Source organism: Stegodyphus dumicola, chromosome 4 (assembly GCF_044657685.1).
Source record: "Stegodyphus dumicola isolate Sdum_Otavi_A_Nest chromosome 4, ASM4465768v1".
Lineage (NCBI taxonomy): Eukaryota > Metazoa > Arthropoda > Arachnida > Araneae > Eresidae > Stegodyphus > Stegodyphus dumicola.
Window position 1 is genome coordinate 190,412,811 of NC_140771.1, and position 27,443 is coordinate 190,440,253.

At 32.8% G+C, this 27,443-nt stretch overlaps 1 protein-coding gene and 1 long non-coding RNA gene across 5 annotated transcripts in view; one reads left to right on the forward strand and one right to left on the reverse strand.

Annotated features, from left to right (window-relative positions):
• The window catches only part of LOC118205176 (uncharacterized), a 33,318-nt gene extending 23,334 nt beyond the window's left edge, over window positions 1-9,984 (forward strand). The window contains exons 3-5 of one of the 3 annotated variants that reach the window (XM_035377469.2): window positions 1,610-1,935; window positions 4,468-4,803; window positions 9,819-9,984. In XM_035377469.2, coding sequence (XP_035233360.1) covers window positions 1,610-1,935; window positions 4,468-4,803; window positions 9,819-9,852 — 696 coding nt within the window. In that variant the 3' untranslated portion in view covers window positions 9,853-9,984. Of the gene's footprint in view, window positions 1-1,609; window positions 1,936-4,467; window positions 4,804-8,364; window positions 9,485-9,818 lie in introns of those variants that run through there. The other 2 variants (XM_035377468.2, XM_035377466.2) reach the window with 2 other exon arrangements.
• The window catches only part of LOC146997776 (uncharacterized), a 620,175-nt gene that overhangs the window by 577,301 nt on the left and 15,431 nt on the right, over window positions 1-27,443 (reverse strand). The gene's annotated exons all lie outside the window — the stretch shown is intronic.

Consider the following 27,443-nt stretch of genomic DNA (forward strand, 5'->3'; position numbering starts at 1 on the left):
CTTCTACATGTATTTTTCTTAGGTATAAATATTCCTTAAATCTTCTCTTAATTTCTTTTACTTTAATATCTTTACCTTTTTCTACAGGAAATATTACATATTTCAAGACAGCGAATTTCTGTTACATGATGAAAAAGTACTAACTCTCACCTTCTGCTCTTTATTATGTAATCTACTGACTACTTCATAAATGTCGAACTATTGCAGCCATCTTTGCTAGCCTGAAGTAAAATGTCCACCAAATTTCATCGGAAGTTTTTAAACATTCCATTTTGAAAACAAAATACACCTATCATCATATAAAATAAAAAGGGTGCACTTTTAACTGCTTAAATTATTTATTTATTAGCCTAGATATTACAGAGCACTACAATACAGACGTAATTCTATCTTAACATGTATCCAAAAGTATTGTCTTTAATAAGTTACTAAATGTTAAATGTTGCCATCTACAAATTATTAAATACTATATGTATGATGCGTTTTGTACCAAGCCGGCAATGATAATTGAAAAATTTCTGTTTAAGCTCTTCAAACCAAGAACCTTAAAACTCTTTTTTAGTGAATTCTTTAAGCCCGAGTCTTATAACATTAATTGTATGTACAGCCAAATAGTTTAGTTGTGAGAATTAACAAACCGTAATGCTGCCTTTGCGGTGTAACTAGATAACATATCCGAAGTGTATTCGGGGTGCCACCATTAGCTGAGCGGTAGTCGCTGAACACTGGTAGTTCGCTTCGAAGTTCAAACTCGGCGAACAGGCTGTCTGCATGAGCGTTTTCGTGGTTTCCCCATGTGTAACGGGTATACGAGCCAGTCTTCCTTAGAAAGTACTCCACGAAGGCATCTCTTCCCTTAGGCAGATAGCCCTCGAGGCTTTGCTGAAATCACATAAACCAACCAATAACTCAGCCATATCAAATTACGTTTGATACTGATGAAAGAGATATATTTATATTTTTTCTGGAACGTTTTTAAAAATAATTTTACATTACTGATCTTGTTATTGTGTACGTCAGAGACATATCAATGACTAAATGATTTATTTTCACATTTTGGAATTGAATCAAGTAAATAACTGAAGAATAAATGAAGATACCTCCACATGCTATATGGAAATTTTAATGATTTACTTAATTCTAAATTAGTCGTTGGATGACTACTTTAATTCTGCATATATTATCATGGTGAATAATTTTTAAAATTTTTAGAAAAGAGAAATTTAAACTTTCTTTAGTAATAGTTAGCTGAATATGTATAATGATCTTTTATGATTAAAGATGCATTATTTTAAGGCTCTACTTTACATCAAATTAATTAAATTAAGATATATTATTAAATTATACTTGAGGAAAAAACTTTGTTTAAATGTTGAAAGGAATTTTGTTTGATTATAGATTCCCTAAATAGACACAGCTGAATGCAAAAAGCTTTGAATCGCGTTACGAATTAACTTGAACTTGGTATTAGGCCATAATTAATATTTTCTTGAAACAAGCTTTCTAGGTAATTATGAAATAAAGAGTATTAATAAAATGTTTCATATAAGGTGTAAGCTGAGTGGCATTATGTAATAATTGTATATTTGAATGCATATTTATTATTCAGGTTCGTAGTAGTAATTTAGTGGTCCACTTGCTATGGAATGGTCCTTATGAGCACATTGACGCCATCACTTACAGTGTGAGTCATTCTTTTAAGGAATGCACAGAAAAGCGTGTTGTTTGTGTGGGCCACCTTCCGAAGAATATAAGTTCTGAAGCAATCCGCAAGAGATGCGAGAGATATGGGAAGGTAAATGATGTCAAAGTTCAACCTCAAGATCAAGGAGCTTTCGCTTACGTCGTATTTCAATCCCCACTGTCTGCCGCTGTGGCTACCTACTGTCTTCGAAATAGTTCAACAAGCAGTGCAGCTTTGATGCTTGGATACAGGTTTGCATTATGTTATAATATTTGAATTATAACTTGTACTATGTTTCTATGATGTATTTCAAAAGAGAACTAACAACTTTATTAACGGTAATTACTACATTCAGTACTAGTACATGCTCTAGCAAGTTGCTTAGCCGAATCCAAATGACCAAGTGAGAATTTATCTACAATATGGCGAAGTATTCTAATTTAACATGCTGAAGCCCGTTGAAATTCGAAATTTCAATACGTAAATTATAAACATTTAAAAAATTTCAAGCAAGACTATTTCTTCAGGCCATATATGAAAGCTATTCCCATCGTGAATATAATGCAAAATAATATAAACAGATAATTGCAAAATACAGTATAAAATAATGCAAATATTATAAGAACATAAACTAGTTCAGTGTGCTAGAGTTTACTTGCTCTTTGAAACAGTTCCATTTCAATATAAAGCACAATTTAAAACGAAATAACAATGTAAACCTAAACATTGTTATCTTGGACAGACAGTAAACAAATTTTACTGATACATCGAGTATATACACTATTTGATGCTTTTTTACCAAGTAAAATATCTACAATTCTAGCTAAACGCTATTCAATTGGGGGAAAATTATTTTTTAACACAACTAACATACTGTTGATTGCGAACGGCTTCGTAATGAATTGAATGCACAAGTCCGATGAAGAGTGAATAGAATTTATTATTATCACAACAAATAAAACAAAATACTTAAATATCCTCAGATATTCGTACAATATTGCAATATCTCATAGTAGATATATTTTAAACTACTAAAACGTTCAACAGAACTTAATTCAAAACGGAGAAAGCTAACCCGATTTCACCGCGAATTCGCTACAGTCATTAACAGCAATAAGTAAACAACATAACTGTTATCCAAACAACTCTGAATTGAGATGTTTTCCTCCAGCTTTCAGAAGCTTTTTAAATGCATAAGAAAATTCTCGTATTTTCTGGGATTTTTCTGGATAGCAAGAGTACAATTAGGAGATATCTATTTATTAAATTCGCGTGCTCTGTATTTTTAATTTTTCCGCCGTAGCTTTCTCTTCGAATAAGTCTCGTGCTGCATTGCACGCTAATATAAATCATTTTTAATTCTATTTAAAAATAGCTAAATCAATAGAAAAACCATAACAATACTTTCATTTAAATTTTCTTTATTAATAAACCATTTGATACATTGTTAGAGATGATTTATTTATATAATTAGTTTGCTAGCGTTTCCAAATAACTTGAATGAACTTGGTAATAATTTGCCATTTAGAAAGTCTATACGATGTATCTTGAAAGACGAGCCAAATCAGGTTCATTATAAGAAGTAATGAAAGTTCCAATCAAAAAACGTCGCGGCATTAAGGCTTCAAGATCATTCGCATCTGTTGATAAGGGTAAAATTGGACAACACAAACAATATAATTTCTCTTCTCAATCTTTTCGCCCAATCAGTGTCAGATTGTTAAAGTAGAGGACACTGTTCGAATCCCAACTAAAGGGCTGACTGTGTGGGTAATCCCCAGGTGTGATATAGATACGACCTAGGCAAAGAATCTCTAAGGACTCTTTGACCTAGGTTCCTTTAAATCGTACTCCAAAAGGCATCCGCTCTAATAGATGGATAGCTCACTAGTTGGTTTGCCTTAATCGATTAACTGGAAACTCACCTGTGACGGAGAGGTAAAAGGTTTGTTGAATACTTGTATTTCACTCTTGTTTCGAACGTAGGAAATGGGCCTGTTGCATGATATTTTGTTGTTTTTCCTCCTCATGTGTAATGTTTTTACGAGTGAGGTTTACTTAGACAGTTCTCGCCTTCGCTTTACTATACGCAAATAATCTTATCGCTATATTATTTGGCAAGGTTTTAATGGAGAAATCCATATATACATCTAAACTAAGTAAACTACTGTGATTATAAATAAATATTTAATTTGAACCTGTTTTGTCTTCGTTTCCGTTTAGCTCGCGATATCCGATACGCTGGAGAACTATACGCTTGGAAATCTGCTTAGATTTTGATATAAGATATAATTTTTAAAATTATATGTGATCAATCAGCAGAGAATGAAAAACAGCCTGAACGAAAATTAACTATCAATCAGTAGTCCATTGTTCCAGTCCTAAATATAGTGTCAGTTACTGATCACTGACTAGGTCCGAACGAAAAATGTAGTGTCTATTACCGCTGATATACATTGCTTAATGTGTTAACTGTGCATTTTCCCTTAATTTATGCCGAGTGCTCGCAGTTTTCAAAATTATGCATCATTCGACATACGGGTTAATAACATCTTTCGTGAACTGGTAACAGAATGCAGTTCTGTTATTATTTAGCGCTCATTTAATATACATAAAATTGGTGTATCCTTAACAAAAAAATAATTACCATCATGATCTACTGTACCCTTGATATACACAATTAACATAGCTTTAACAAAATTGTCATGTGATCTTTCAACTAATTTAATGAATTACTGCTTAAATGTGCCTCGAATGTTTACCTTAAATAATAATATTTGCAGTGAAAATGGCAGTCCTGTACTCCTGGGCCCCGTTCGTGTTCGACCATTGGACCAATATCCTGTTCCTCTGACTGCATTTGATGTTCGTTGCATTTGTACAAGGTTCCTTGATTACTCAAGATTAAAAGGACTGTTTGTTAATTTCAAGCGTAAGATGCCTGTTAACCATTTCTTCAAGCCGGGTACACCAGAATTTTGCATTCGAATTCCAACATCTCAGGTAAAGGGGGTTTCCCTATTCTTAGAAGTTCTACTATTCGACGGAAATTTCTTGAAGAATGCTGAGGACATTACGGATCTTGCCTATCAACTCTGCAATCATAAGCATTTATTCAGGTAATATTATTTGCTAAGACTTGAATTAAATACTTTACTTTGTTAAAGTTATCCACCATATGCTTAAAAATGCACCTTCGTCACAGAATGCTGCTGGGTCTGGTTACTTTCAATACCCCGTTGAACAAGTTAGGCTTGGCATAGACTTGTCATTTATGTTCAGGATCTCGTAAATGGTAGATTGTACACTTCTCAAATACAGAAAAATAAACGCATGTTAAATTCTCTGATGTTCAGTCAGATAGTCAGTCTGTCTGACGAGTTTATTCTTAAGGCAGCCTGTATTCCCTTTATCCACAAAAATCCTTATTCGGCTTTTATTTTCGCAATCGTTGTTAATAGACATGTACTTCAAATTACCAATATGTTTTAAATGACAAAAATATTAATGTTACGGTATTTTTAAATTGGAAGATCAAATTTGTATAGATTAATGAAACTAGTTTTTCAATATAATACTCCTGTCTTGAGTTACCTTTAACAAAATAATAATTTCTTGGTGATTATTTTACTTGGAAAGATTAATGCATTTAAACTACGTTTTCAAAACACACTAAAGTTATCTGCCTAAGATATGCCTTCGTAGAAGATTTTCTGAGACAATTTGGCTCGTATACATGTTACACATGGGGAAAGCGATGAAAACGCCATTACAGACAGCACATTTGCTTGGATTCGAACCCAAGTCGAAATAACCAGTGTTCAGAGATTTTGCCTATCGACCTACTGATAGGCATGTGACATTTCAAGGGAAACTCGCTCGTTATTTAATTCTAGACAGTGCTAGCTGACTGTCTAGAATTAAATAACGCTATGTCAAAGCTGCCTATACGCAAAACCAGTCATAGAAAATTGTGAAATTTTGTTGTGTACATAATAGGAATGGTATCTTTCAGCGAAAAAAAATATCTACAGGTATCACCGCCAGAGGACACAGTATTAATAAATTACAAATTTACTCACACTTTTACAATAGGTTTATTGGTTTATAAATTTTATTACAAAGAACGTTCCACATGATGACCATCATATTCAGCTACAATCTGAAATCGCGAGATTGTTGTTCTTCATTTGACCGAAGTTTCTGCTGGGAAATCTTCAGCACGAAGCGTGAAATGCTGCATTAAAGATCGTAAGTAAAGTTCTTGCATTTTCAAGACCTACCAGGTATTTTAAATGCCCCCAAAGATAAAATCACATGGATTGAAGTCTGGGGGAGGGGTCGGAAGATTTCGTTATCATTTTTTGAATATTTTCTAAATTCATTGGAGGTCTTTGAACCCCTTCGAAGATTGAAATTTATGTTGAGCAGTTACTGCGAAATTATTGTTTTGATGAAGCAATTATGCTAACAAAGCGTGATCTCGTAACTCTTTCGTCATTGTAAACAGCAAGCACATAGAAAACAATCTCCGGGTATATTTCGAGGTTTTATAACAGCTGCTCAGTGACGTCAACGAAGAATTACATTTTAATACAGGATTTCTATGTGAAATGCCAGTTAGTGAATCTATTGGTAATATTTTTTTCTCTGAAAGGCATTCCTATCCCTTCATTAAATCCGCCGCAAAATTTGACGGATTTCTGATTTGTTTTTGCCTGTAGGTAACTTCGAAAGATGTTTCTTTAATTGTGGATACTTTATATGCAGAAAACAACGGAAATGACTATGCAACGAGCCTGTTTACCTGGAATCCAAACTATCAGTGTTCACCGAATTTATTACTTGGCCGATGGTTCGTCACATTTCGAAACTAAGATTTTTCTTAATGTACCGATATCTTTCGATTTAAATAACCTCAAACACTAGCTAAAAATTGCACCTAATAATAAACGGAGGCTATAATAAGTCTCAAATATTTATTTTATGGATATTTTTTATACATTGCATCAGTCAACTGTTTACTTATTATTAGGAATATGGCTTTTGAATAAATGTGGCTGAGCTCAAACTTGATCTTTGTATCAAATGACGCCCAAATTATATATTAGAAGTAATGAAAAACATCTGTGATATAAGATCATTTCTATCGCATTATTAGCAAGTTCACACCTCGAACTACGCATATCGCAGAAAATTTGTTTCTTGCTTCTGCAAAAGCTTTGAAGAGCTATTTAATGTTTTATGTTATGGGACGTATATCGCAGAAAATTTAATTGTTTCTTGCGTCTGAAAAAGCTTTGAAGAGATATTTAATGTTTTATGTTATGGGACCTTCATGAAACTTTCAGCAGGATTTTAAGAAAGCATCTCTTCCTTGCGAGACATAGACCCGCCGGTAGTTGAATATATAACGGTACGAAATACTGGTAGTTAACTAGGAAGAGATAATGCCGATGGGGAATTAAGCAAAATAGCATTACTCCAAGCCAAATCTGCTGTCTGCCTAAAGCCGTTTGATTTGTAGATTCGTTTGCAATGCCGGCTGCCATATCGTTCGACCTGGATCAGAATCCCAGAGAATCCAATGAATGTTTGTTTTGTAGTAAATGTACGGCTTAAAATACTGGAAAGCCGAGAGCCCTTTGAGTGGTTTGATGCTAGGGAAAGAGGGTGGGAGATCCTCCGATCCATAGCGTAGGTTGCTCTTCGTTAAAATGGGGAAGAATGTGCATAGTTGGTGAAGTCGTATTATACTGTACGAGAAGTTCTGATGGACCCATCCAATTCTATTGCACCTGTCACCTCAAGTATATTTCATTCAAACTCTGCAGAGTTTAATAACTTTCATTAAAGTATAGTAAAAGAAAACTGTGAAAGACTTTAGAGATTTCCCGTTACAGGATGGGTTCCGTAGCAGCCAAAATGTAGAAGCACCGAACACTGATTGATTGACAAAAATTCATAATACGGATGAACGAGATTTTTCGTGGTGAAATGCGGACAGAAGTCAGTTTCCCTTAAATTGTCCTCCTCAAACGCTTCCCCCCTTCTAAGGCAAATAGTCCTCGATTACGTAGCTATAGTTTAGGTAATCCATTTCTATCCATTATGGGACAACAGTCGCCAAACTATTTTCTAATGAAAGATACGTGTTAAATTTAATATATTGCTCATATCTGTTACAAATGTAGTCTTGATTTTAAGAAATTATCAATAACACGTTGAAAAGGTATCTTTCCTTTACGTTCTTTATTTATTGAAATAATTATACTAAGGGATTTTTAAAAATTAGGCACAATTAAAATGAGCTCATGAAAAAATGTTTTCTCTAGAATTGACAAATTCACTTTCCTAAAGAAAAAAAATTTAGTGTTGCTGTATAGCAAGAAAGATCCAAGAAATGTTTTAGTACTTTTTTTAAAATTTCGAAACAAAGAGAATTAGAAAACACTATTTGATGGCACTGATAGCTGGGAAGTTTTGACATTTAATATTCTTTATATCTTAAAACTTTTATCATAGTTATATGTTAAAAAGAACGAAGTGGAAAACTCTCAAACTGCGTTTTCAAATATTTCTTTTTGACTGCGATTTAGTTTGTTTTGGACAATTTAACTCATAGACATAAACCAGAAGATTAAAATTTCTGATAACTTAATTTGTAAGTTTAATTGCAGATTCTCGGTAGATTTTGGTCTGCACAAGCCCATTATGGCCCACGATCGAATGTCAAGACCGAATCCACAATACCTTCGATGGAATTCCTTTTTCATTCTTGATCTGCAAGTTTGCGTTCCTTGGGGTCATGCCGATCCACGACTGCAGCCAAGAATCCAGAGCATGAATCATATTTACAGTGATGTAGATGGTAAAGTCTTTGACGAAGACAGTGTTACCTCATCTTGGTTCGGTGGACCTCTGCGTCACACTAGCTGCAATCTAAGTATTTCTGGGTCTGCAACGGATGACACTCAGCACAGAAATAAAATCAAATTTTTAATTGCTGAGAATTTACCTTTGGTTAGATTGGTTGGTTCGTATGAAGAAACAAATGCCTATCAGTTACCAGTCCATGCTTATTCAGATGTTCAGTCTAATTTTAAAATTGCTTAATCTCTTGATTTGATATCTTGCCTAAGAATATACTAACGTTACATTGATTTTGATACGTTTATTGCATATTCTCACTGTTATGTAAATAGGAAACAATTCTACATATGGTATTTACAAGTGTATTTGAAAGATCAGATTGTATTTTCTGTAAAACATACAATATTTATTACAGTTGCATTTAACCGACTGCAGAATAAATAACAGAACAGCTAGGCAAAAACGAACAAGGAGTTTCATAATGTTACCTGTTACTGTTATTTGATCTTTAACAATAAAGTTATAATGGTTTGTCGTTGACAACTAATATTTTTATAGCAAACATGCTAGTAGTGTTATTAGATTGAAAACTGTTTTTAACTAAATTTATATTTAAATGTTTTCTGTATTTATATATTTACACATGGCTTTGAGCTTATAATTTTACAAATACTAAGTTTATATTTGTTATAATTAATAAAATAGTTTGTAGATATGTAATATTTTATTTTACGTTAATTTATAGCAGTGTTAATTTACGTTCCACCGATATTCTGTAATTATACGCGTTAATTTTGAAAAGATGTTATGTGCCTAATTTTACTGGAGATTTGTAATTTTCGAAAATAAGATTAGCGTATGATGTTATGATAGTGTGATATTTGTAAAATGTCTTAAATAATAAAACTGCATAAATTTATCTGCTTACTTTTATTGATTTTTTATTTTTGTTAGATATGTATCATATCGCAGTTAATATGTGGTTATACGAAATTGCTTATGAACTGAAATAAACGTTGATTGCTGAGAAAAAGTAAAGTTAAATTTTCATTTCTGTAAGCAGGAATCAGGCACGTAAATTTTAGGTTTCTTTGGTGAAAAAGGGAGTAATAAAATAATAATGAAATTTACTTAAATAGCCAAATCGAAGTTCACTAATTCGCCAATTTTTCCTCAAATATATTTACAGAAAACACAAAATGTGACATTTTGTTTCCAGTAATATCTTCAAATTTCATCAAATCTATTAATGTTTTTGTAGGCAAAAATGTTGTGCATTGTTGTGTAGAACTTGAGCAACAAATTCACTTTTCAACATACAAGCATGAAGAATTCGAGGCCGTCCACTTCTAATCTTATTTTCTGTCGATCCTGCCTCGTTGAACATTTTTTACAACGCGTCGAACAGTAAGTTACCTTATGTTCAGTTGTATTTCTATAGCACGATAAGTTAAACCCTCATTTCTGAGCTGAATTATCATGTTTTTAACATTAAAGTCTAACCTTTTCGACTTCGAAGCCATTTTATCACAGTATTATCAAAATAACGTTTTAAAAATGCACTGCAGACTTTATATTAACAGGGTTTCTTATCAGCCTAAACACGAGATCTCAACATAATAAAATTTGCATAGCAGTTGGAGCGTTGGCAACACTTTTTTGACATGCAAATTTACGTTTTTGTTGTATATTTTGTATAAAAGACGCATTGAAATGGAAGTTTCATCACATTTGTGTACTTATTACTTCGTATATTAGTGTACATATATGTGAGTAATAAGTATTATGTAATATATTCGTATATATGTGAGTAATAAGTACACAAATATATTCGTATATTTGTGTACTTATTACTCACATATTCGTACTTATTACTTCGTATGTTTCCGGCTAAAATTGTCAAGCCTTTCCTTTATTAGTTAATATGATCAATTATAAGCAATTGCCAATACTTTTTTAACCCACTGTATGTCTGAAATGAAGTTTTCATACAATGCGTACCAAGGGTATCCGTATCTCTAATGCTATTAATTGAGAGATAAACTTTGGTATTATATCTATAGATTTATATTGAAATTTCATATCTACATAAATTTAGTACAGTATTAAAACATAATATTTGCGCAGTTTGAATATCGCTTTCTATATACAAATCAAGCGAGGAAAAAAATTGCTATCAATCGCCATTTGCAAGGCGAGATATCAAGCGAGAAGAAAATGGCGATGCTGTATTTTAAGACAAATGTAAAATTCAAGGAAGCAGATTTTTTTCTTTTTTATCCCATGCGGAAAAGAACGGATTCCCTTTTTGAAGAAGGATTATGGAAAAAAAAGATTCTTTTTCCTTTATAGTTTTTTAATATTTTAATTTTATTTTGTGCAGTGATTCCTAAAAGACTAGTTTATCTGAAAACTTGATTTGAGCACCGGGTCATCAGTTTATCATGAATACAATATACATTGTTTAATTAACCGTTGATTACTGGAATAGGCAAAGTTCATAATGACTGTTTGTCTAAAGGGAGGGAGGCCTTAGTGACGGATTTCCTAAGGAAATTTTCAAACATGCAGGCAGCCTTCAAGCATTCAGCTGTCTTTATTTAGCCACTGATACAGCTTTCCTATCAAAGTATTTGGATATTTGATTCTGTAAATATCTGTTGTAGCATCCACAAAAATTACGCTCCGTTATAGAGTTTATTTTTTGAAATCGGCCAAAAAAAACTGCAATTTGAAATCCGTCTCTACCTTTTTTATTCCCCCCAAGCCACAACATTATTTAGCTCAGAACGGAATCTTTTATTTTTATTAGCATGAAAGCCCACCAACAGAAGAGCGGTAAAGCTATTGAACGCTAGTAATTTCACATGGGTTCGATTCCAAACGGAAATAATGGCTACATGAGGATTTCAAGGTTTCCCCTTGTGCAACTAGGATTACCAGATTAGATTACCTTAAAAAGTCCTTAACAAAAGCATGCTTCTTTTTAGGCAGGAATCCGCGTGTTTTGCCAATCAAATAAAAGAAATAAAACAAAGTCTATGTTTAGAGCCGGTTTCCTTTAGAAAGTTTCCCACGGAAAGACTAATACAAGTCTTTTTAGGGAAATACCTTTCATGTGTTTTAAAATGTTCCAATAATTTAACCCTACTTTAGGCAGTTAGTAATTTTAATAAAGCTCAAGTCACTATCGATAGTATACAAATACAACCACCAAAGCCTAGGCCTTTATTATGGCAAAGCATTCGAAGGCTATCTGCTTAAGGAGAGGTATGCCTTCGTGGAGGACGTTCTAAGGGGAACTGGCTCATATACTCGTTATACAAAAGACAAACCACGAAAATAATATGCCAGCCCATTCACCGAGATTCGAACCCGGACCGAGCTACCAGCTTTTGGCGACTTTGCCTCTCGGCCGCTGATGCTTTATAGGTAAAGCGATGCAAAAGTTGACATTCATGAATGATATAAGAAAATGAAATAGAAAATAACTTGTTCCAACAAGCGAACTTTTAAGTTTCTATAGTGTCGATAAGATGTGTGTTAAGGTATTTCACTGTGTTTAATGCAAGGTGTGAGCTAAACACAGCTCCTTTAAATATAAAATCAAATATCACATGAGTTCAGATCTAACAAATGTATTGTCTCGTTAGTGATATGACCGTTGATTGCTCTTTTATTTCTTTAACAACTATTGAGTAATTATTATTCTGGTGGTGTAAAAAGCGGTATAAGTCTGAAATTTGATGAAAGTGGTGGTATATGAACACCGACATTTTTGCTGTTTTGTTTCAACGCGTTTTTTCAAAAGAGGTTCATATAGATGCCATTGATAGAAATGATAGACTGACTACATCAAAACAAACAAAAAAATATTGCTGTTAATATCGAGAGCCGCTTAACGTAGTGCATGGTGACTTTTAGTTGCTCACATTATGTAGATTTGCGTAATAATAGTGCCGTGAAGTAAAAAAAAAATCTACTGCAATCTGACCACAAAGTACTCTATGGCGAAAGATCGTCGTCTGAGCAGGAAACTTGAAATGAACGTTTCGTACATAAGAATGTACGAAAGTGTTCAAATATATCCATTTTTTAGCATTATTCATTTGTAAGAAAAGCATTTCAAGGTGTCTCAAACTCTTTGTACCGTAGACAAAGATAAGGCAAATGGCCAGTGCACAGGTAGATCCATGAACATTACTACCTTTTTAATTATTACCGTACCCCTTTTTTAACTAAATTTGTTGCTCGAAAATTGAGACGGGAAAATTACCCGAGATATTGAATTTCCAAAGAAAGCAGAGTGAGAATATAACTAATGTAAATTAGTCGTGGATAAACTACTGGTAATTCTAGCAATATTATTTCTGTACAAGGAACTTAACATTTCAGTAAGACTGGATAAAAATATTAACATTAAAATATCTCACGCAGTTACCTTGTAAGGCACAAGGGCATCTCGCAATGAATCTTGGCAGACGTTCCCAAGAGGGACATTGGAAGAGTGAAGAAGGGGCGAACAAAAGACATGAATTTCGAAGGATCGAACTAATTCTGGAACGTAAACAACAGAAGCAAAGTGAAATCACATGTATGGAAAGTTCCCCAAGTGTGACTTTAGCTTAACGTGACTGCCACGTGACTATAGCTTAACGAAGAATCTGCGCGAAGTACTTTTTAAATAATAAATGCAAAGGAAATTAATAGGTTTGAAATGTTAATACAAAAATACAAAATGAATAGACTGAATAATGCTAGAATTAATCAAGGGGATCCAATTTACTGATACAGTAGCCCTCTGAAAAGAAAATTATGCTAACAATTAAAAACCTTAATGCTAAGGGAAAACGTAATCGGAACGGCAGGTGTGCCTTTCTTGTCATAAAAGCTTATCGTTTCAAATTTCGAAAATTCTTTTAATCAGATCGTTTGCAGCCATTGAACAAGAATTTAATATCTTCAATATTTATTTATTTTTTAAATAAAAACTATCATTGCTGTTACACAGTTGTACAAGAGTAGACATCTTTTAAGGGTAGTAACACTGGTAAAGACAAATTCAGTTTTTCCCATATGCAGTAGACAACACATTCCTCGGTTCCTATTATATCGCATCATTTTTTAACGTACCGTGTAAAAGTAATTTTTGATACAACCTCCACATAAGAGCAAAAATTTGAATTGTTAGCCCAGAAGGACTATTAATTTAGATTTGGCATCTTCCGTGGAAAATTTTAAATGTCCTTTTCACTTTTCAAATTGTTGCCACGAAATATCGCCCTGTGTTATATTTAAAGAAATTAAATAATGAAGTAGTTGCTTGAATGTATGCATGTTTCTCGCATTGTGATAAAACAAAGGTACCTAGAGCCAACCAATTTTGAACGACGTACATCCCCGAATATGAGAATTTGGAAAACGGAATTTGTTTTATTATCTATTTCATAGTTTTTAAAGCATTTATGAGTTTTAATTAAGAAACTCAATGATTTAAACCGAGGAATGGCAACAAGTTACGGAAGAAAAAAAAAAAAATCTCCAGCGCGCAAGACTGCGTATCTGAAATTCTGAAGGTATGCTCTTTTAAATATTTTGGGATATTGCTGTTGAACTGAATTTTTATGGTTTAAGTGCGAAGAACATGATATTTAATAAATATAGGTCACGCATAAAACGTTAAAAAGCACACCTCTGGGCGTAATACAAAATCAAAGATTTTGCATTTTTTTTTTAATTTAATTTTTAGTCCAAAGGGGATTTGTCCCTGAAAGACTACTGTTTTCGTTTTGCGATTTTGTGTTGAATCATTATAAATGACCGTTTCAGTTTTCAAACTGTTGCCACTAAATGTTAGAGTCCTGCATTGTATTTGAAGAAATTAAATGAAAAATCTTCATAAATGTATGTATATTTCATGCATTGTGATAAAACAGCGGTACATAGAGCCATCGAAATTTGAATGACGTAATCCTCCTACGAATATGGGCATGTGGAAGACCAAATTTTAAATTTGGAATTTGTTTTTTTATCGATTTCATATTTTGTAAAACTTTAACGAATTTCTGATTAACAAACTCAAGGATTTCAAAGCGAACAATGACAACCCTCTACGAGGGGGAAAAAGAAAAATATTTTTATATCCAGCACGGAAAATATCTCCAGCGTTGTGTATCGGTAATTCTAAAGATAATTAAAATTGTTTTAAAATTATTTAGCGACATTGCTATTGAACTGAATTTTATGGTTTAAGTGGAAAGAACGTATGTAATAAATAAAGGTAACACACAAAACGTTAAAAAACTCTCCTTTAGACGTAATTTAAAATCTGAAACCTTTCAGATTTTTTTTCTGCATTCAAGTTCCGTTGCTTCATGAGTAAAATTTATTAGAAATGATGATTGGTTTTCATTTAAAATTATTTTGTAACAAGAATATTAAATATAATCAATCTTTATAATTTATCGATAAATAGTTTAAAACATTAATATATGGGCGGAGCATATAGTATTTAATATGATCCAAAGACATGAAAAGAACATTTATTTATTTTATTATTTTTATTTTTTATTTTTATGAAATAGACAAACAAAAGCTTTAACTAATTATCTGTAGTTACATTCCTACACCTAAAGAATATATAATCATTATTCAAGTTCAGGTTCAAAGGTCGCATGTAGTTCGTTCGCGTTGAGATATAGAAATGGCTAGGGTGTTACCATTGACGATTGTACTTCCTAACCAGAAGTTCACGCTCAAACGGTGACTCGCAAGTTAAGCAGAATGAAGGCATGGTTTTCTATTCTTCCGATTAAAATATGTCATTGACCGAGATCCGTTCATGCGAACTGCTTTACTTTTGCGCTCATCGAAGGAGTTTTTCTGAATCTGATTGTAAAATGTTTAAATTAAAAATTTTAAAATTTGGGGCAAGTTTCGGAAGGAAACGAAAATGCTATCGAACTAAGACAAGTCGATTTTCATAAATCTTTTTTCCACTAAACGCTTTGAGATACAAACGATTATAAACATATGAATTCTTCAAAGACCACGGATGTAATTGAATAATTTTTTAATTTAAGAGCTTCGTCGATTTTAAAACCGTGCATGTGCTGCCATCTGTTGACACGTTTACAAAATTAAAACATGAAAGATAACATTCTTTTCAATTTTAGATGTTTCTACATTTTTATTTTGAAATTGAGGTCTAAGAAAGAAGCAAAATTAAATGAATATTACTATAGTTTATTAGTCACTGTTAAGGTGTATTTAATATTCACATATGTAAAAGTGCATTAGAATTATACTTGTCTATACATTTTCATACTCACACCCACCTGCACATGAAGATATTTAAAAAATGCCATTAAGATCATATTTAAAGAAGTATAAATCAATACTAATTCATTTGCATACATAAGTGATTATTTCTGAAACCTGTCTAGAAAGAAAGATAGGTAACTGGAAAAATTTTTAAATGAATTCTCTATACGTATGTCACGACATTATATCTAGGATATTTTTTCTAGAAATTGCCTTATTGTTGTTTGTAATTCACTAACTCTATCTTTTCATTAACATCTGTATTAATATTATATGTTGATGTATTTAATTATGGTAAAGCCTCGAGGGCTATCTGCCTAAGGGGAGGAATGCCTTCGTGGAGGACTTTCTAAGGGAAACTGGCTCGTATACACGTTACACATGGGGAAAACCACGAAAACACCCATGCAGCCAGCCCGTTCACAGGATTCGAACCTCGGACCGAACTACCAGTGTTCAGCGACTTTACCGCTCGGCCGCTGGTATTAATATTATAATATTTTTAATTAGGTTTTCAGTAGTTGGAGATGTAAGATATTCTTTTGAAATAATATCTGATAATTGCGATTTAATTGAAAGAAAAACGAATCTTTCATTTATCACAGATTAGAACGACTTTTTTACCAATAAATGCAGCCGAGGTATCAGTTATTAAAAAAATGCAGAACCGATAGCTATCTTGAGAAGCTAGAGACGACAAAGAAGGGTAAGATTTCCCTGGAAAACATTTTCGGGTTACTTTCGTTCAAAATTAGGATGCAAGTAGGGAAAATCCATACAGTCACAATACCCTGGGTAGCAACAAGAAATCATTTTTCGATTACTATGATGAATTCATGGATATGATATGATTCAGTTATCTGATAATTAAGCAACAGCAGCGTTTCTAGTATAGCATTTCGGTAATTTAGGAGAGTATCAATAAATACTATTAAAATTCACCATTATGTTTTATTTTCCCGTGCCTTAAACTTATCATAGAAGTGGTCTAAGGGATAATTGCATTTCAAAATTAAAATTAATGAAGAGTAAGAAAAATATTGACCAAATTAAAAAAAAAAATAAAGTGTTTTGAGAGGCTAATATTGAATCTACGTCTGAATATAATGTTCTTTCGGATTTAGATCTCGTGCGCTTGGAAGCAATTAGTTTTGAATCGTAAACTTTTCTATAGATTTTATTTAAATGTTTTTCAGAATATCAGTTTTATCGTTTGGCACAAGTTCCATTCTCCCACAGCTTTAAATACATTACTGAATTTTCCAACTTCTAACAAATCTGAACTTTCTTCTTTAAAACAATGATAAATAAATTGATACAGGGAAAAATTCGATACACGTACACATTGCATGCTTTTATACATGCTGAGCATACAAGTTAATGCGGACACGTATTTAACATTTTGAATTGCATCACAACGAAAAAAAATGTTCTCTAAGAACATCAATGAAGATCAAGATAGCATACTTTTCGGTCCCGTTTGATATGGGACAAACATCATGTCCGTCTCTTTGCCTATCTAGCTATATCCAAAGATATTAACCTTTCCACTATATTCCTTTGAATGCGCTCTTACTATCTTCCTTTTTTGTTTGCCTCTGCTTATTCTAAGACGTGCTGTTCAACTCTCCTCCGTCCTGTCCATTGCCTAAAGATATAATAAGCTATATAACACTGTTGGGTGCATAGCGACCCATAATGAAAATGAAAATAATTATATGTCCTAAGAATTAGTTATCAAGGAATAAAATTATGTGAGGAATCTGCGGCCACATCTATCTTCAACTGTCATCCTTCTAAGTAAGTAATAGAAGACTGTTTCATCATGTATTACTGACTAGTCTAGTTCCATCATAGATTGCAATCATCCTGAATAGTCTCTCCAAATTATTAAAACACGAAGAACCATTTGCATTCTATTCAAGCTCATCTCTGGTCATCCTATTACATAAATGTATGTCTGCGTGTGTTTTCTTATTGAATCTGCTTGCTATGATACAACAGAAAGAGGAATTTTACTAAACTTATATTAAATATTTATTACAAATGTGCTATAGCTTATTGCAAATGTGCTATAGACTTTAGTCTCTGCTTCATGTAGAAATTGTCATTGAATTTTTATAAGCAAATGTAACAAAGGCTTCAGTAATTAAAAAATAAGTTTACCTTGCATTTTTATTAAAATAATACGATGAATCTCCTGTTTTTCGTACAGAAATTGCCTATCTCCTACACCCTTCATATTCCGTTTTTCTTTGTATTTCAGCTGAAATGTTTTATGTTCCTATTTACCTAAAATTTTAGCAGTGCTTCCAATATTTTTTTTTCCAAATTCATTTTCAATTTCTTACAAGAATGTTTTAAAGTTATTTATGCAATTCAATATACAGGGTGTTTCATAGATCATGGGAAAAACTTGGAGGGGTGGTGCAGCGTACTAAAACATGCATTTTTGTATAGGAATGTAGGGTCTAAAGTGAGGGTAAGGCAAGGGAAAAAAAGAAAAAAAAACGACACGAGAGAAAAATATGTTTATATACAAAATCAACGCAAAGTGCTTCTTTGCAGCAATACAGTATTCACAATAAATGTTCAAAAAAGGGAACAGTAATAGGAACTACAGCTGTGATTGGCTGGCAATGCAGCGGTAGTGAGCCGGACAAACCACGATTCGATGCATCAGAGGATCATTCGCAACTCTGATGTCGAGCGTGATGGGTGAGTTTACGCACAGGGATAAAGCTGACATGCATCTCATATATGGTGCTGCTAATGGGAATGGCAGTACTACGGTTGTAGCAGGAACTGTTTCCGAACAGGCTTATGCCGAAGCACACAATGTTCGAGAGGTTGCATCAGTCTCTGTGTGAAAACGGTTCATTTGAAACCACCTTTGACACTAGGGGTGGAAGAAATGCACGACAACCTCGTATTGAAGAATCCATCTTGAACATTGTGCATGAATCACATCAGACAAGTACAAGAGCTATTACACGTTGTCTGCAGCTGAGTCATTCCGCCTTTTGGAGAGTATTGCATGAAAATGGTTTGTACCCATACCATTTGCAGAGAGTCCAAGCCTTGCAAGAGACAGATTACATTCTTCGAGTTCATTTCTGTCAATGGTTCTTGCAGCAGTGTGCGGCGCAGGCGGATTTACCATCAGATGTGCTATTCACGGACGAGGCAAATTTCTCACAGGACGGCATCTTCAATAGCCACAACATGCATGTGAGGGCAACTCATAATCCACACGGCACACGTCCCCAAGCATTCCGAACCTGCTTCTCCGTGAATGTGTGGGCGGGTATTGTTAACGACTAACTCATAGGCCAATATCTTTTACCTGCACGTACAAATAGCTTATGTTATCATATTTTTCTGCAAGAGATGCTACCGGAATTGCTGCAGGATGTTCCAGCTGTCGTTCGTGATCGCATGTGGTTCCAGCATGATGGTGCACCAGGCCATAACCACGTGCGGGTCCGCAGTTACTTGGATGGGACAATTTCCGAGCCGCATATAACCCGTCACTTTAGACCCTACATTCTTATAAAAAATGCATGTTTTAGTACGCTCCGCCACCCTCCAAGTTTGTCTCATGATCAATGAAACATCCTGTAAAATTAATACAAAAGCTTTTATTTTGAAGCTGTTCATTCATAAAGTTTATTTCAGAAACATATTCTAACTTAATACTAAAGACTTAATAAATCTGAACTTTGTAGCAGGTATAAGACATTTATTTGCTTTAAATTACATGATAATTCTCAACAATAAACGCAAACTATCATCTTGAAATATTTCTTGCATGCGTACAAAAATACTGAGCATTATGCTATATATGAACACGTATACTGTATACTTCAGTAAAATAAGTAGACCGTTCTATCATGTATTGCAGACTAGTTAACGTATAATGCCCCTTATGCCAGCTAACCTATTTTTCATCATTTAAACCAGCTAGAAAAATGACGTAAGACGAAAAACAACATATATCATATTAAAAATTGCCGTTAATGAATGTGAATGACAAAATATATACTACGTTGCTCTTGAGTTAATATTTAAAATTTGTCGCTGAAAATGTTTTATGTGCTATTCTATCCTACTGGTGGTGTAGTTTTACCACCTCATACGTATTGTGTCGGTAACTACAAATTTTGCTCAGTTGCTCACATTTCATTTCACAAACATTTTCAATGTTTCTTGTTTTCTGAAAATTTCCAATTGTTATTTCCAAGTTATCTGCAGATATGCGTTCACCAATTTTTATACTAATTATGGTGTCTTTTTGTGCTCATAAAACTAAGTATTGCATTTTTTAATATGAGCAATACCAGATGAAAAAGCATTATTAGTGCTTTAAATCTTAGAGTTTTTCCATTGATCAAATAAACAGTATATACAAATTTACATTATGGGTAATGTCCATACTTATATGCAGTAATCTACTGATAGGGCTAAATTGTTGCAGAATATAAATTGCGAGATATTTGTAGTTTAAATGCATTTGTTCAACTTCTTTCAGAATTCTGTCTATAGTTTTTTTTTTTTAAATAATGGCAAAGCACACTAGGGCTATCTACCTAAGAGGAAGGCTTTTGAGGAGGATTTGCTAAGGGAGAATAGCTCGTATACACGTTACACGGGTTGAAAACCACGAAAACATATATGCAGCCAGCTGATTTACCTGGAATCGAACCCAGGTCAGAGCTACCAGTCTGCAGCGTTTTTACCGCTCAGCCGTTGCTGAGCCCGAACTGCACCTTCTGAAATAACCACCTATAGAATGAACAATACTTAAGTTACCTGCAGCTATGAGTTCATCAATTTTCAGTAAGTGTTAAATTTCTCTAATCGAAACTACAGACGAATTGGCGGAGATTTATTAACTTTAAGATTTTCTTCTTGTATATGCAGCAAAAACATTTTTCAAATGCTTCTGCTTTGTTTTCAAATTCTTTTTGCCTCAGTTGCGCGTTTTCGACTTTATTATTTCATACATTCTTTTCTCTCTGTTTGGAATATCAATTAACTTAAATACCATTTGTATGTTGAATATTAAAAGATTTTCAAAAGCTGGACTCTGAAATTACTTTTAAGCCATATATCATGTTTACGAATTTATTTACAACCATTAACAGGCCCATAATCCAACAGAGCAAATATAGTGAACCTCTTAAACACAGTCGCTTACAGAATTAAATGATTTTGATGTTCTGTAACCGTTATCGTTTAAAAAAAAGTAATATCCAATGATGATATTTTTTTCATATCATTAGTAACAGTAGTCACTTCGAGAAGCATCGTTTTAGAGAAATTATCACCAAGCAATGTTTACTGTATTTGTTAAGCAGATGCTATAATCAAGAAAGACCAGATGTTATGAGTAAGCTGTGACGTCACGCTTATCCATAACGGGCATTAAATCTCGCTGCTTGGCGATTGTTTCACGGTCGATGGGATTCTACCTAAGTACCCTAAATAGCTACGATAAAATTGATAGTTAAGAACTCGTCCTCTAGAAATTAAAGAAATAAGACATAACGTGTGTTTTTCCTTCAAATGGTGACATCAAATAACAGCCAGAAAATGGTATATTATTTCTTGTTATTTAAAGTCAATTAGAAATGTTTCCTCTTATTCAATAAAAAGGATCTTGATTATTGAAGACGCAACTGTGCATTTGTTTAAATGGATTTCATGGGCACGAAACCTGTAACAATGCTTCCTCTCAAATACTGCATTCTTCCAGGACACGAAATCTGCGAAATTAAAACAACGAAACTATCGAAAGCGTTTCTTTAGAAGTGCTAAAGACGACGCATATATAGGAATAATGCCAATGCTTATTAAAATTACTAATAAATGAAATATATTATTTGGCTTTCAACTGCATTGTTACTTAATGATATATGATTTAATTTTGTTATAAAATGCATAAAAAAATGTTCCATTCTCTGACCACATCTCTGTTCATTTATTATGTTCACTGACAATTTGAATTTTATACTTTTATTATTTTATGCATCTGTAATAAATTAAAGTACCAAATGTATTTAATTATGTTATTCAAATGACAATAATCATTTGTTAACACAGTGTTTAACTATAACTAAAAAAGAAGTATTTATGTAATTCAGCTTTCCTTTCTTATGAGTAATAGAAGTTTCTTTGCGTCCCTATGCGATCACCTAAGTATTCCGAATGTCAGAACTAGCCGTGAATATACGTTCTGTCTATTTTAAAAGGTAAAACACGTAACAAGTATAAGCATTCGAGTGCGTGATCTTCAAAACGGCTTCTACTACATCGATTTTAATCTAAGTTAACATAAATCACAGAAAATATCTTTGAAGTAATACAGTACTTTTACTTTTCCTACAATGGGCTTTTATTTTTCAGAGAATAAAGCAAACATAAATATGATCTACAATCGTACTATTCAAGCCACTTTTTTTTTCTTCATTCTCTGTCGATTACACCGAATTCTTTTATTCTCTGGGAGATGCATTACGTTGGAAGAATAAAATTCTTTTCAGTCTCCTTCAGATTACTGAACACTCCACTTCAGTGGGTGATTAGAATTGTATTTTGTTTTGAATAAAACTTCTCAGACTAGAAATCTCAATATCATAGTGTGGCTTTGAATTTAAAAAAAAAAAGAATACCTTAATTCCACAGATGATAGAACATTTGCAAATCAAAGCCATCTAGTTTCGAAAAAAATAATATTGTTAACTTTGATTTCAAAAAGGACATATTTGTTTTGAATGATTTGAGTAAATTAGAGAGTGAAATAATTTCCTACGTGTTAATTAGGTAATCAAAATTAAATACATATTTGATCATTATTTAAGCTTGAAATAGTTTCATATGGGTTAACTAATCAAGTGTGATATAGTTAGTTACACATTTGTTAATTAATTAAGACTTCAGTAGCATTTGAATTTACATGAAAAGCCTTTTACGTATATTTATATTTTTTCAAATAAAATAAACGTTCCATGTCTGATAGGAAATGAAGCTTCGTAGTGTTATTAATATATGCAGCTAGCAGTTTGTACATGAGTTAAAGCCCCAGCCGGTGGGATTCCATGTATCTTCAATCTACCTACATTTATCTTTCAACTAAATAAATATTTTTTATGATTTTGTTAGTGGTGGATAACTTAATTGAAAACACATATGCCTGATTTTTGTTACTGTTTTAGCATTTTCAAGTAAAAAATAAACGAATGTGAATTATACGAAATCCTCATGACCAAAAACAGCAATGTAATTAAAAGCATTGTCATGTTTGAAAGAAAATTTAAAACTGTAATTAAAAGAAAATAAAAGTACCGGACAGTTCTGAAAACAATTTTAACGAAAATCATAAATCAAGTTCGAAGATACAAAATTTATTGAAGCCATTAATCTTTCAGCATATCACTGATTTAGGAATCCATCGAAACTAAATGCTACAATGAAACGTCATGCAATATATCGACTGACTTTCCGAAAATCTGTACAGACTTTATGAAAACCATGCAATCTTTCTGGTCTCTGCTGGTTCCTAGGCCAGAGCAATACGAACAAACCAAGACCCTGAATTAAGAATTTTCAGCAAACTAAAAACAAGAGCCTATCACAAGCTACTATGCTGCCACGCAGGTATATCATAAACTATTGGGTATATCAAGTGAGAAGAACAAGGTTATAGATATTCTCCTTCTTCAAACTTTGTTAAATAATATGGCTAAAAAATCGAATTATTTAATATAATACCACAGCGTTTTGACGAGAACTTTTAGTATTTAAAATAATAAAATAGTTAAAGCCTGTTAGCACTTTGCTAATGAAATAATAAAAAGTGCTCTTGTAGGCTTTTTTATAAAAATTTAGGCTTCTTATAAAAGAAATAGGCCTTTTCATAAAACAAACGAAGCTGTTTGGAGGATGTTTGCATGGTACTTTTGTTTTAAAATGCAAATAAGGTTAGTTTTCCCAGATGCATCCCTTCATAACAATGTAGATCTTCAGGGCTTGACATAAAAAATTTCTATGTAGGTTTTGGAACATGTGCAAAATTACTTGTTTTGTGCGCCTTTAAAACCAGATGCGTAGTTTCCAGGAATAAGTTTCTCGTAAATGCTTCGAATCGCAAGCAATACATAAAGATCTATAAAGTTTCTTTCTGCTCATCTTGCATTACTTAAATATCTACTATCAATGATGCAATTAGTCATTCTATATGCAAGGCAACAATTAGAAAATTGATACAGTTATAATCATGAGACCCGCATCAGAATTCAAAAGTTCAGAATAACAATTTTGTAATTGAAATTGCTAGTTGAAACAGTAAAAATACAAGTATAAAAATCAATTGTGTAACCCAACATAATGTATTTTATGACAGCTCTCTTGTTTTACAATGCCCTAGACTCGATATTATTACTATCACGCAAACGTTATAACCTAATATCTAAATTCTTAAAAAAAAAGATTTTAGAATTAGAAACACATTTGTCATAGCACTGCAAAACGCTCATTATGTCCCCAACTGGTATGAAATGAATTTCTTAATTTCCTATATAATTTAGAAAAAAAAAAAGTCAAAATATAAAGCAGAAAATCTTAAGAAATTAAACTCATTATGGTACGAAAGTTGAAATAGATGACACACGAGGATCCATTAAGGAAAAGCAATTCTGTTTCATATTTATTAATAAACTGGGATAATGAAGATCAGGTAATTAAAGTCAACAAATGGAAGTAGGAAAACAATTGCTTAGAAAATTATTTCTGTCTGTGCAGTTGTTTTAATTTAATTGAAAGAGATAGGAACGCATAATGAAAGGTATAATTAAAAGAATATTACTAACAATTTTCACAAAGAATAAAGTAGTTTTCCCTTCAAAATTCAAACGATTTTGGTTTAGCCAAGTGATTATTTTATTACCATCTATATTCTGGTGAGTAAACTTTATCTACAGTTTATATTAACTAGGTTTGTATCTGTGACACATACATCCTACCAAAGGTTCCAGAATTTTCTTCCTTATATATTTCAGAAGTGTTTATCTGTAATTACATATCGTATTTTCTAACCTTAAAGCAGATATTTTATTTGGAGTACATCATATCGCAAACATTCAGTTTGTTAAGTAGAGTAAAAATTGAGAAAGATATAATATATGAGATAGATAAAAAAGTAGTCACTGATTTCATATAAAATTATTTTTTCTCATACATACCAACTTCCGAATACAACCGCAACTGCAAGATAAATGTAGCATCACATTACAGTTTTTTGAACCAGAAGTATAAAAAATCAATTCAAGTTGTACACGAGAATTGAACTGCAGATCTTCCAATTATAATTGGTTAAAAATTATACCTGCTTTAAAATAAACTTAATTTTCTTGAAATGTGAGTATAAGTATTTCGATGCTAAGGTGTTGACAGAATATTCTAGAAAACAAAAGAAAACTTCAAGTTACAAAAAAGCTAGAACTCAAAAATCATTTTATTTGTAAACAGTATAACAGAGTTACCATTATTTGCTCCAAAAGAACGAGATAATGAATAATTGTTCTTTATTTATTTTTTACTAAATAACCTGCTACAAAATCCACATTTCATAAAGTATCGTGAAGTACAATTAAATGCTGTAAAAGTCTTCATTTATATATTTTCAGGTAATGACAGCATGGTCTGTTAACTGGGATTTTAGCATGTTGATTATTGAACACCTTACTGTTTATCAATGTCTCTTTACCTGAAGACAAAATTGGTACTACGGTGGACGGATCTGATGGTCTGTTTGTTTAACATCACGCCTCTTTCCTTAACATCAGTCTCTCGAAAGGACTTTCGGTTTGATAGTATTTTAAGTGCGACCCGCCGCAAACACTTGATAAACTTATACAAACATTTATTTTCCTCAGCACTTAAATTGCGCCGGAGCCCACAGAAGCCCGGCTCCGGTACTTTTCAATTTTTAACATAAATTACAATTTTAGCCGGAGCGCACCGGAGCCCTAAAGAAAATGTGATCCGGTATTTCTTTTTATAAAAATGAACCACAATTTAAAGGGGGAAAATTTTATAATTCATTCCTAACGTTTTAGTTTAACAATAAGCAGAGCTTACAATACTCTATTTCCCTAGAAATAGGAACTCATGAGAACATGAGACGTTCAAGTAAAGTCCCCTCACTCACATGCGGAAACCTTTCCCTTTAAGAAGGGCAATAAATTTGGGGGAATTTGTTAAGGAACGTGTAAATTTCTCGCCATGCCATCGTATCTAGTGTATTGTTATCTGAGCTTTCAGTTAGTTGTCCTCGCAGGAAGGAAAATTTGTGTTCCTAAATGTGCGTTAAGTGACAGCGAGTACAATAAGAGTGAAATACTGATATAAACTGCTCAAGCACGTCCTATACATCGTCTTCCCACACTATCCACTAATGGGGGAGAAGCGTAAACAGCAACTTTACATTCATCTTTAGGAGTCAGATTCAAGACTCATTTTACCCCTGACACACATCTGCTTGATTGCTGTAATTATATCAGCAGAAAGTCACGGTCAAAGAGAACATTCTCTCTCACAAAGATCCCTTGCATTTTTTTTTGTTTTGTTTCCACCCCCTCATACCCTCATTCTGTTTCGCCCTGGAATTTTCATCAGCTGTACTTTAAGTATATTTAATTTTTGTGATGATAAAATCATCTACCATCAGAGCTTAAATTGGGCCGCAGCTCACCTGATCTCAGCTTTAAGTATATTTAATTTTTGTGATGATAAAAGAACTTCGTGATGTTAAAAGAGCTTAAATTGGGCCGGAGCCTACCGGATTTCGTCTTCGGTGCTTCTTATTTTTTGTAATAAATCATAATTCTATCCAGAACGCACCGGAGCCCTGAATAAGAAGGCTGCGGCACTTTTCTGTAACTGAATCACAATTTCAGTAGAAATTTTATTTTAAAAATAAAATTATATTAAAAACGGCTTATTAAATTTAAATTTATTTCTTTACATTTTATTTAATTTTAATTATTTAATTACTTCAATTTTGAATTATTTCAATAAATAATAATTATCTAATAATTATAAATTAAATTATAATTAATTATATAGTAATTATTGATTAAATAATTTATAAACATTAATTAAATAGTTATTAATTAATTTGATAATAATTAACTATCTAATTTTAAAATTATTAATGAGTTTAATAGACATTTTATTTATTTATTTACTCTTGTTCCTCTTTGCTGACGGTCTTCCATAGGGCTCCGGTACTTCTAATCTTGCAAATTAAGCCCTGATTTTCCTTTTCTGATTTAACGCAATCCAGATCCTCGCTCACAAATCAAACACCTAGGTTCGGCTTACAAACCTCATCAAAAATCAAACGTATTGTAGAAGCTCTAATCCAGCAGTGACTGAACGAAGGAATACTAAAACCTAGTTGTTCCGATTTTGCCGCCCCTTTTGTCCTCTGCAAAAAGCGAAATGGATCTTACCGACTATGTATAGATTACCGACGTCTTAACAAGAAAATAGTGAAAGA